Below are 12216 nucleotides of genomic sequence, written 5' to 3'. Positions count from 1 at the left end.
CGCTTTGCGGGCACGCTGTCTTATCACAGCACGCCCAATCGCGCTATTGAACTTAATGTAGCTCTTCCTGGTCTGGTAGCAGGAGCGAGCTTACATTACGTTCAATAGCGCAATCGGGCGTGTCTGCAAAACGCTTTTGAAAAAGCAAGCCAGATTAGAAGAGCCTGGAAAGGAGACCAGGTAAGAGCAGCTTTGAGCGCTCAAATCTCGAAAATCTTTTGATATGAAAAACTCTTGCTAAGTGCAGAATTATATAACATTATTTTGTAAATTCACTGTCCCTTTAATCATACTGCCTTTGCAGTGGCAATTTTGGGACAGAAATTGAGCAACTTTCGCATATACCATTCAATCAATGGGCAGCATGTAGAAGGCTCAGGGAATTATATGGAGTTCACTCAAGCTTCTCTGAGGCAGTGTAAAAATTACATTGTTCAGATTGCAGTTACAGGAAAAGCAGGCACTTTAAAATTGTGGCACTATACATTATTAAACGGACAGTCTACCATAGAATTGTTATTGTTTTAAAAGGTAGATAATCCCTTTATTACCCATTCCCCAGTTTTGCAGAACCAACACAGATATATTAATATACTTTTTGCCTCTGAGATTACCTTGTATCTAGGAACCTTCTTCCAGTCCCCCGATCACATGACTGTGACTGTTTATTGTCTATTGTCTTAAATAGACCTGTGTCTGAACAAAGTGTTATCTATATAGCCCACGTGTACTTTCTGTCTCTTTGTGTTAAAAAGCCTGTGATAAGAGGCAGCCCTCAAAGGCTTAGAAATTAGCATATGAGCCTACCTATGTTTAGTTTAAACTAAGAATACCAAGAGAAAAAAGCAAATTTGATGATAAAAGTAAATTGGAAAGTTGATTAAAATTAAAAGTCCTATCTGAATAATGCAAGTTTAATTTATACTAGACTGTCCCTTTAAACATTTAAGGGGATTGCATTTTGAGTTTGTATGTCCCTTTAAAGGGCCACTAAAGTCAAAAGTAAAGAATTATGACTTAAATAAAGCATGCGTTTTAAAGAAAACTTTGTAATATACTTTCATTGTAAACATGTGCACAATCTTATTATATGTATACCTCAGGCTCCATCCCCTTCTGAGCATGCACAAAAGTGAACAGTATATCCTTATATGCATTTTGTGATTGGCTGATGGCTTTCACATAATACAGGGGGAGGGACCATTGAATTAACATTGATATTTGACAGAAATTATTATTTTTCTCATTTCAAATTCAAAGTAAGTGCTATTGCATTCTACTTTATTTAGTGGGCTTTTAAGGTGTGGAAACTGTAGTTTGAGTAAATAATTGTAGCTGTCATACAAGTTATTACTTTGATAAGATTTCTCTGTTCTTTATTAATGGCATTATCAGTTGAATGATTAAATACAAGTTTTAATCCCTAATATTGTATTTTAGTCCCCAAAGACAAACAAACAAGTTAGCCTCTTTATCGGTTGCACTGAAAGTGTTAAGTCATTGACTGATTAATTCATGTTTACAAATCTCTTTCATCCTAGTAAAGAGTAATCTCCCCCTTCCTTCTATGAATGTGTTTTCATGTAAGTAATGTAGGCTTCTTGGTTAAGCTGTCCTTATCTTCACAGTAAAAATAATTTTCTAGTGTTTTCACTGTGTAGAGCTATATATGATTTTTGTAAGGAATCTCAATTGATACCAGAGTAAAATTGTGATATGTGTGTGTATATGTATGTATGTATATGTGTATATATATATATATATATATATATTTTCCTGGATGCTAGAATGAGAAGTATTAACCAATTAAAATGTACCACTCATAGGATTTTTGATACATCAAGACAAGTTAATTTCTTTTTGACTGTGTGTAGTCTCAATATATGGTTCCTGGAGATATGTCTCTTTGATGTCTCTATCTGCACTTGAAAGTACAACTGACGTATCAGTACAGGATCCCATTAATATTAACGTTTATATTTCAGTAGATACTGCAAAAAATAAATGTTTTCAATAGTTCTTGTAAAGCATTGGTGTGTATTTCAAATACCACGTTTATGTACTTGCTTGTTGGTATGATATTCCCTGCACAGTCTCTGTGCTTGACTGCTTGTGCTGTGGTATAATTGTCCTATTTGTCTTTATACCAATCTGCTCTGAGGTGTGGGAATCAGGTCATATCTATATATTTATTTGTATGTTGTGGCATCTGTGATTTACATTAGAGCACGTATTGGCAACTAATGTGTTTTTATGTCATTTTATTAATCAGTTTTTAATTTTTGATAGTTAAGATTAAGTCAGCAGGTTTTTTTCTCCCTACAAATATGTTAACTGTTCATCTCTTAGTAAATTGCTGTCATTTGCATCCTGGATTAGCCACTAATAAACACTATTATAGTCTACTTCCTGTTTTAAGTGTTAGAGAGTGTTATAAAATCTGCATGAACGTTTTGAAAATGACACTAATGAAACATCCTCACTTAATTGAAAAGATAGTCATTATATAAATTTTGATGACTTGTTAACGATACTCGTCAGTTGATGACACGTTGTCCTTTTTATTCTGTTCGTTAAGATGCACTGATCTTTTATGATCATTTTTTTTGCGACTTTTGGACACTGTTAATCAGGTTCAGCATTACTTTAATTTTAATTCAATGTAATTTTTGTTTCAAGGTATTTCTTTCTTGTTGCATCCTTACACTAATTGGCAATTGAGATGTAGCTATTTAACTGGTTTGTTTTTCTGTAAAATCTGATTACAACAACTCACTTTCATAAAGAGGTTACCTAAAAAAGCTGCAGAAGTTCGTCTCAATAAAAAAATATTTCCTCTATGTGTATCTGGTCAAATTATATTTTGAGTGTGCATTAATGTATCTGTATTACAAAAAAACATACAGTGTATACCCTGTTGTAATTAAATGGACACTGTACCCAAAAATTTTCTTTCGTGATTCAGATTGAGCATGACATTTTAAGCAACTTTCTAATTTACTCCTATTATCAAATTTTCTTCATTCTCTTGGTATCTTTATTTGAAATGCAAGAATGTAAGTTTAGATGCCTGCCCATTTTGGTGAACAACCTGGGTTGTCCTTGCTGATTGGTGGATAAATCCATCCACCAATAAAAAAGTGCTGTCCAGAGTACTGAAACCAAAAAAAAGTGTAGATGCCTTCTTTTTCAAATAATGATAGCAAGAGAACAAAGAAAAATTGGTAATAGGAGTAAATTAGAAAGTTGCTTAAAATTGCATGCTCTTTCTGAATTACAAAAGAAAAATTTTGGGTACAGTGTCCCTTTAACCCCTCAGTTGCAAAAGAGTCCATTACTTAAAGGGATATGAAACCCAAAACATTTATTTTGTAATTCAGACAGAGCAAACAATTTACAGTTTATGATGATTAAATTTGCTTTGTTCCCTTGGTAGGTGCCTAAAGCACTAACATGGCAGGGCTCTTACAAATGCAAAACCTTATAGTGCTCCAGACGTGCACGCTTTTTATCTTACATCCCTGCTTTTTCAACAAAAGATACAAAAAACAATAGAAGTAAATTAGAAAGTTGTTTAAAATCGCATGCTCTATCTAAATCATGAAAGACATATTTTTTGGGGTTTCATGTCTCTTTAACAGTGTGCTGCAGCCCTTTTTTTGGCAGGTAACGGGTTGAAATAGCCTAACTTTATCTACCTGCCTGTGTCGAGTTAACAAGCGTAGACAATCTAAATAGTCATACAGAAAGACAAATTGGATGTTTGGTTGCACTTATTAAAATGGGCTGAAATAGTTTATAGGTCTGTGTGTCATCCAGTCCATCAGCTGCGAGGTCTGAACAAAGCTTGCTGAGATACTCCTGACTCCCTTCCTTCCTTCCTCTCTTCATCCCTCTGGAATATGAACTATGGTTTCCCCCCTCATGTGTGTTTCCTAAAGAAGCCGCTTGTCTGGTTACCGAACTGATCTCTTCATTTAACCGGATTATATTCATTCAATAGTCTGTGTCGCTCATCCATAGAGGGAGCAGGAGTCCAATTAGCTGTTTATTTCATATGCATTTTATTTCTGTCCTCTACTGAAATCAAACACAATCTTTTCCTATAGATAATCAGGCAGGAAATATAGCTGACCTTGTTTTGGTCTTTTCGTTGTACATCCTGGATACATTTTTTTTTAAACTTTCTGCATCTCCTTTTCTCCGTCTCTAGTTGTGGACATGGCTGGAGGATCTACAGAAGGAACTCCTGGATGATGTTTATGCAGAATCAGTGGAAGCTGTTCAGGACTTGATCAAACGCTTTGGGCAGCAACAACAAACTACACTCCAATTTACAGTCAATGTTCTCAAAGAGGGGGAGGATCTGATCCAGCAGCTAAGGTAAGCAGGGCATATTTAGATACTTAAACCTATTCTAATTTTAGAAAGTGGAGATTTGTATTAAATAGCATGTTTTTATCTTATAAAATCCAGGATCTGATTTTCACTTTTGAGATAATTGAAAGCTGTGAAAGTGTTAAAAGTTTAAAAATAATTTATGATGTTATACCGGGTGGATGGTTTCTTAAAGGGACAGACAACCCCCCTATTTTCTTTTATGATTTGGATAGAACATACAGTTTTAAATAACTTTGCAATTTGCTTTATTTTCTTGTTATCCTTTGCTGAAGGAACAGCAGTGCACTACTGCAGTTAGCTGAACACATCTAGTTAGCCAATCACAAGAGACAAATGTATGCAGGCACCAATCAGCAGCTAGCTCCCACTAGTTGAGGATGTGTGTTTTGTTGTTGTTGTAACAACGTATACCAAGAGACCAAAGCACATTTGAAAATAGAAGTGAATTTAAAAATGTCTTAAAATTACACGCTTGGTTCTCTTGGTGTTCTTTTTTTAAAAAGTAGGCACAGGAGGTGGCAGCTAGCTGCTGATTGGTTGCTGCAGAGATATGCTTCTTGTCATTGGCTTACTGATGTGTTCAGATAGCTGCCAGTGGTGCCTTCAATAAAGCAAAATTAATAATGGAATTGAAAAGTTGTTTAAAAATCTATGCTCTATCAGATTCAGGAAAGACAAATGTTGGGTTTCGTGTTCCTTTAAGCTTGCTTATGCGTTTTCATGTCAGTCTCTTCATGAACACAGATTGACAACTATAAAGTGCAGACAGTAAGACAGCTAACAGATACATGACATACAAACCTCCTGACTTGTTTCAATCATTTTTGTGTATAACAGGACTAGCAATATCTTTTAGAAGGTATTTGTCACTAGTTCTATTACATCCATGTTGTTAAAGGGACAGTTTCCTGAATGTGTTCCCCATGACTTGTTTATACCAGCTGTTGCATTTAAAATGTATGAGAATTTGCTCATTTATGCTTCTTTTCAGAAAAGAAATAGCTGAATTTGCTCTTTAAAACCACTGCCCATCAACGTGCAGTGCAATCAGACCTAGTTATCTTATCTCTCAAATGCTTCCCTCTCTTATCTTCTGTGTCTGTACAATACTTCGAAAGAACAATTGAAAATTAACATTTTAGAACTTTATTTCTTCCACCTCCCACTAGGAGTGTAATTTATTCGGCTGTCTGTGTTTAACATAGTTTGTCAATAGTCTATACCTAGGTATAGAAACTTTCATTATAGGTAGGAATGCCATAGACTAAATCAGCTATTTCAAATACCGATATAAAGGATAAGGAGCTGTTTGTAAACAATTTAAAGGGGCATGTAACCCAATATTTTTCTTTCATGATTTAGGCAGAACATAAAATTTTAAACAGCTTTCCACTGTACTTCTATTATCAAATTTGCTTCATTCTCTTGGTATCCTTTGTTGAAGGATCAGCAATGCACTACTGGTTTCTAACTGAATACATGGGTGAGCCAATGACAATCAATATATATATATATATATATATATATATATACACATATATATGTATATATATGCAGCCACCAATCAGCAGCTAGAACCTAGGTTCTTTGAAAATTTGGTAATAGGAATAAATTAGAAAGTTGCTTAAAATGTTATGCTCTATCTGAATCTTGAAAGAAAAAAATTGGGTTCAGTGTCCCTTTTAAGTACATACATGACTGACAGTATGAAGAACAATGGCTAGTTTGGATAAACAATAAAACTGTGTTTTGTTTCTTAGAGAATGCTATTTAACCTACTATACAGCACCATGCATGAACATTTTTATGCCTTGATCCATGATACAGTTTTCTTATAGACACTAATACTGCAACTGGGATCTCCATTCACCAATGAATGGTAACAGGCCAAAAGGATATTACAGATTAAAGGGACAGTAAGCACCTTGAGATTTTAATATAAAATGTTTAGTTATTTGTAGCAAAACAACTTTCCTATGTACTATCATTTATGTATTTTGCCCCTTTTCCAGGTAATTGTAGACATTTTTTTTTCTTAGAGGAAATGCACCGTGCGGATTTTTCAAGGTCAACTTTGAGATATATATATATATATATATATATATATATATATATATATATACACACACTAACCATCCCAATCTGGGTTTTAGTCTGCTGAATATGACCATCATTATAGTCATCAGACTAAAACCCTGATTGTCTCCTATTAGGTAATTGGGGGGTTGGAGTTTGGCTATTGACAAACAACTGCTGTAAAAAGGATGCAATTTTGTTTTAAAAATGCTTAGGCTTGGCTGATGTGTTATTCTATAGCACAGTAATGGCTAACCATAGCACCCCTGATGTTTCAGGACTACATTTCCCATGATGCCCAACTAGACAGCAGAGTGCCTAAGCATCATGGAAAAAAGTAGTTTCAAAACATCAAAGCCAACAACAAAGCCATTAGTGTGCTACAGCAAAGCAACAAAAAGGTTTTTACTGTACCTTTAAGCACAGAGACGGGAAATGTATAACTAAGCCATTAACTAACAATAATGCATTTGTGTGTAATGATAAAATCTGGTATGGCATAAAAGTCCTAGTGACATGGGCTTTCATTCTTATATCAAACACTACTAACATATTACAAATTATATAACTAATAATAAGGGTTTACAGTTGGAAACTAATTCCTATGCGTTCTATAATCATAATAAAATATATATACATTAAAATGGATATGAAACCCACATTTTTTCTTTCACAATTCAGATAGAGCATGCCATTTTAAGCAACTTCCTTATTTACTCCTATTATCAATTTTTCTTTGTTCTCTTGATATCTTTATTTGAAGAAAGAAGGAATGGAATGTAAGCTTTAAGGGATAGTATAGTCAAAATTAAACTTACATGATTCAGATAGAACATGCAATTTTAAGCAACGAATAATCAATTTTTCTTCATTCTCTTGGTATCTTCATTTTAAAACGCTGGAATGTAAGCTTAGAAGCCGGCCCATTTTTGGTTTAACACCTGGGTAGCGCTTGTTGATTGGTGTTTAAATGTAGCCATCCAATCAGCAAGCGCTACCCAGGTTCTGAACCAAAAATGGGCCGGCTCCTAATCTTACTTTCAAGCTTTTTTAAATAAAGATACCAAAAGAACAAAGAAAAATGCTAATAGGAGTAAATTAGAAAGTTGCTTAAAATCGTATGCTCTATCTGAATCATGAAAGTTTATTTTTGACTACACTATTCCTTTAAGAGCCGGTCCATTTTTGGTTTAGCACCCTGGGTAGCACTTGCTGATTGGTGGCTACATTTAGATACAAATTCTCCTGCTGCACATTGTCTCTGGCTTAATTGTTTTAAGGGATTTTTTTTGCCCCCCTAGGAAACCATTCTCTGGCTGCACGTGGTTTTAACCTATTCTATATAATGACAGAGTTTCTGCCCCATTTAAAAGGTGGCTAATAAGTCTCAAATTATGAAGAAAAAAAACATATTATCCATGTGAATAGCTATTTATGTACCTAGTGGTTTTTAACTGGCGCTGATTTAGCTTCCAGAGATCATTCTCTCTCAAAAAAGAGTGCAATAGGTTTTAAATGTTGTCTCTTGTGTTTCTTCATGTTCTAGAACTAAAGAATAAAAGCTATAGTTTATTTCTCTTGTAAGGTGTATCCAGTCCACGGATCATCCATTACTTGTGGGATATTCTCATTCCCAACAGGAAGTTGCAAGAGGATCACCCACAGCAGAGCTGTCTATATAGCTCCTCCCCTAACTGCTACCTCCAGTCATTCTCTTGCAACTCTCGACAAGCATGGAAGCAGTAAGAGAGATGTGGTGAAATGTAGTTGTTTTTTCTTCAATTCAAAAGTTTATTTTCAAATGGTACCGGAGTTGTACTATTTTTGTCCCAGGCAGAAAATAGAAGAATAATCTGCCTGTGGTCTCTAAGGATCTTAGCAGGTTGTAACTAAGATCCATTGCTGTTCTCACACATAACTGAAGAGAGAGGTAACTTCAGCTGGGGAATGGCGTGCAGGTTATCCTGCTGTGAGGTATGTGCAGTTTAATTTTTTTCTAGAAGAATGTAAAGGCTAGAAAATGCTGCTGATACCAGATTTATTTAAGGTAAGCATGATTACAGTGATTTAATAGCGACTAGTATCATGCTTACTGTTAGAGGTAATACTCTTATTATTTTTCGATTCCTGTCATATAAAACGTTTGCTGGGAGTGTTTAAATGTTTTTATATATTTGTTGGTGATAAAACTTTATTGGGGCCTAGTTTTTCCACATGGCTGGCTTAAATTTGCCTAGAAATAGTTCCCTTAGGCCTCCCACTGTGTGGACATGAGGGGGAGGGGCCTAATTTCGCACCAAAGTGCGCAGTAACTTTTACAGACTGAGACATCCAGTTTCCCTGCAGGAAACTCCTGAATGCTATAGGACCTCTCTAAAGGGTTTTTAGGCTTTCCAAAGTCGTTTGTATGGCAAGCTAGGGCCACAGCAGAGCTGTGGCAGTTTGTTGTGACTGTTAAAAAAGTCTATATCTTTTTTTGATCCGTTTTTTAAACTAAGGGGTTAATCATCCATTTGCAAGTGGGTGCAATACTCTGTTAGCTTATTATACACACTGTAAAAATTTCGTTTGATTTACTACCTTTTTTCACTGTTTTTCAAATTCTGACCTTTTTTATTTTTCTTAAAGGCACAGTACTGTTTTTATTTTTTGCTTGTTAACTTGCTTTAAAGTGTTTTCCAAGCTTGCTGGTCTCATTGCTAGTCTGTTTAAACATGTCTGACATAGAGGAAACTCCTTGTTCATTATGTTTAGAAGCCATGGTGGAACCCCCTCTTAGAATGTGTACCAAATGTACTGATTTCACTTTAAGTAATAAAGATCATATTCTGTCTTTAAAAAATTTATCACCAGAGGAATCTGACGAGGGGGAAGTTATGCCGACTAACTCGCCCCACGTGTCAGAACCTTTAAATCCCGCTCAAGGGACTCACACTCAAGAGGCGCCAAGTACATCTAGCGCGCCCATGGCGTTTACTTTACAAGACATGGCGGCAGTCATTGATAATACACTGTCAGCGGTATTATCCAGACTACCTGGGTTACGAGGAAGGCGAGACAGCTCTGGAGTTAGAAGAAATACAGAGCATACTGACGCTTTAGTAGCTATGTCTGATACCCCCTCACAATATGCAGAAGCTGAGGAAGGAGAGCTTCTTTCTGTGGGTGATTTTTCTGACTCAGGGAAGAGGATTCAACCTGATTCTGATATGTCAACATTTAAATTTAAGCTTGAACACCTCTGCGTGTTGTTCAGGGAGGTTTTAGCTGCTCTGAATGACTGTGATACAATTGCAGTGCCAGAGAAATTGTACAGATTGTATAAATACTATGCAGTGCCCGTTTACACTTATGTTTTTCCAATACCTAAAAGGTTTACAGAAATTATTACTAAGGAATGGGATAGACCAGGTGTGCCGTTCTCTCCCCCTCCTATTTTTAAGAAAATCTTTCCAATAGATGCCGCCACACGGGACTTATGGCAAACGGTCCCTAAGGTGGAGGGAGCAGTTTCTACCCAAGCTAAGCATACTACTATCCCTGTCGAGGACAGTTGTGCTTCCTTAGATCCAATGGATAAAAAGTTAGAGGGTTACCTTAAGAAAATGTTTATTCAACAAGGTTTTATTCTTGCTTTGTTTGTTGTCTACTCTGGACAGAGGAAAGGCCAAAAGGCCTCGGCAACTTCTCTTTCGCTTTGGCTAAGAAGTATAATACGCTTAGCTTATGAGACTGCTGGCCAGCAGCCTCCTAAAAGGATTACAGCTCATTCTACTAGAGCTGTGGCTTCCACTTGGGCCTTTAAAAATGAGGCTTCTGTTGAACAGATTTGCAAGGTGGCGACTTGGTCTTCGCTTCATACTTTTTCAAAATTCTATAAATTCGATACTTTTGCTTCTTCGGAGGCTATTTTTGGGAGAAAGGTTTTACAGGCAGTGGTACCTTTCCTTTTAAGTACCTGCCTTGTCCCTCCCTTCATCCGTGTACTTTAGCTTTGGTATTGGTATCCCACAAGTAATGGATGATCCGTGGACTTGATACACCTTACAAGAGAAAACATAATTTATGCTTACCTGATAAATTTATTTCTCTTGTGGTGTATCCAGTCCACGGGCCGCCCTGTCATTTTAAGGCAGGTATTTTTTAACTTTAAACTACAGTCACCACTGCACCCTATGGTTTCTCCTTTCTCTTGCTTGTCTTCGGTCGAATGACTGGATATGGCAGTTAGGGGAGGAGCTATATAGACAGCTCTGCTGTGGGTGTCCTCTTGCAACTTCCTGTTGGGAATGAGAATATCCCACAAGTAATGGATGACCCGTGGACTGGATACACCACAAGAGAAATAAATTTTACAGGTAAGTATAAATTATGTTTTTGCTAAACTGTATTATAGTTTATTAGAGTTTCTGAAAGAGGGGAGTTATACCAACATTATTTATCTCTATTCCTTTCTGTCTTTTCATTTGCTGAATGTGTATTCATGTTAACAGTACTTTTGAGAAGACCACAAATGCAGCAAATATGTTACTTTTACTAATGGCCGAAGCAGCTAAAAGGACAATGTTCCTCAGAATATTCATATAATTGTGAAATAAAAGCTGTTTACATTTAAACTGAAGCTAATTCAGCAATACATATCAGTTGAGTAATTCCTACTAATGCTCTTGGGTTGATTGATACTTCCTATTAATGTTATTTGGCAGATTGGTACTTTCTGCAAATAATAATATTTTTAATGCTGCTCTTTCATATCAATATACAAAAGATATCACATTGTCTTTTTAATGAAGAAAATTACTTAAAGGGACACTCAGGTTTTATTACATTTTCATGATTCAGATACAGCATGTAATTTTAAACAACTTTCCAATTTACTTCCATTAAAAAAAAAATGTGCACATTCTTTTATATTTACACTTTTTGAGTCACCAGCTCCTACTGAGCATGTGCAAGAATTCACAGACTATACGTATATGCATTTGTGATTGGCTGATTGCTATCACATGGTACAGGGGGAGTGGAAATATACATAACTTTGAAATGTGTTAGAAAAGAATCTACTACTCATTTGAAATTCAGAGTAAATGTATTGTCTTGTTATCTTGCATTTGTTTATTATACTGTGTGTACAGTCAAAATTATTTTATTATTCAAATAGAGCATGCAATTTTAAGCAGGTTTCCAAATTACATTAATTATCACATTTACTATGTTCTCTTGGTATCCATTGTTAAAGAATAGACTCAGGAGCAGCAATGCACTATTGGGAATTGGCTAAACACCAATGTTGAACCAATGACAAGAGGTATAAATGTACAGTCACCAATCACCAGCATTACTGCTACTCAGCCTACCTGGGTAAGCTTTGCAACAAATATACCAAGAGAACAAAGCACATTTGATAATAGAAGTAAATTGGAAAGTTGTTTAAAATGGTAGGCTCTATCTAACTCATGAAAATGTAATTTTGACTTTTACTGTCCGTTTAACTACTCTCTGAACTTTTAGCATCAAAACGTAGCTAGGTTATGATGTCTAATATACTTTTGTTAACCATTAATTTCCTTACTTTCTCTATGATATCTTCAAAGTTTCTGTATTTATTCTGTAGAATCACAGATTAAACACCCTATTGCATAAGTCAGTGTTTCTGAGTACTTGTAAATAGTGTTAAAGGGACAGTCTACACCAGAATTTTTATTGTTTTAAAAGATAGATAATCCCTTTATTACCCAT

General features: G+C 35.6%; 1 protein-coding gene across 6 annotated transcripts in view; it reads left to right on the top strand.

Annotated features, from left to right (window-relative positions):
* LOC128660571 (triple functional domain protein) overlaps positions 1 to 12216 on the top strand; it is a 763036-nt gene that overhangs the window by 444276 nt on the left and 306544 nt on the right. For all 6 annotated transcript variants that reach the window (XM_053714497.1, XM_053714496.1, XM_053714493.1 and 3 more), the window contains exon 12: positions 4214 to 4383. In XM_053714497.1, coding sequence (XP_053570472.1) covers positions 4214 to 4383 — 170 coding nt within the window. The remainder of the gene's footprint in view (positions 1 to 4213; positions 4384 to 12216) is intronic.

The sequence above is a fragment of the Bombina bombina genome, chromosome 5, assembly GCF_027579735.1.
Source record: "Bombina bombina isolate aBomBom1 chromosome 5, aBomBom1.pri, whole genome shotgun sequence".
Lineage (NCBI taxonomy): Eukaryota > Metazoa > Chordata > Amphibia > Anura > Bombinatoridae > Bombina > Bombina bombina.
This window is presented reverse-complemented; position numbering and strand designations above follow the sequence as displayed.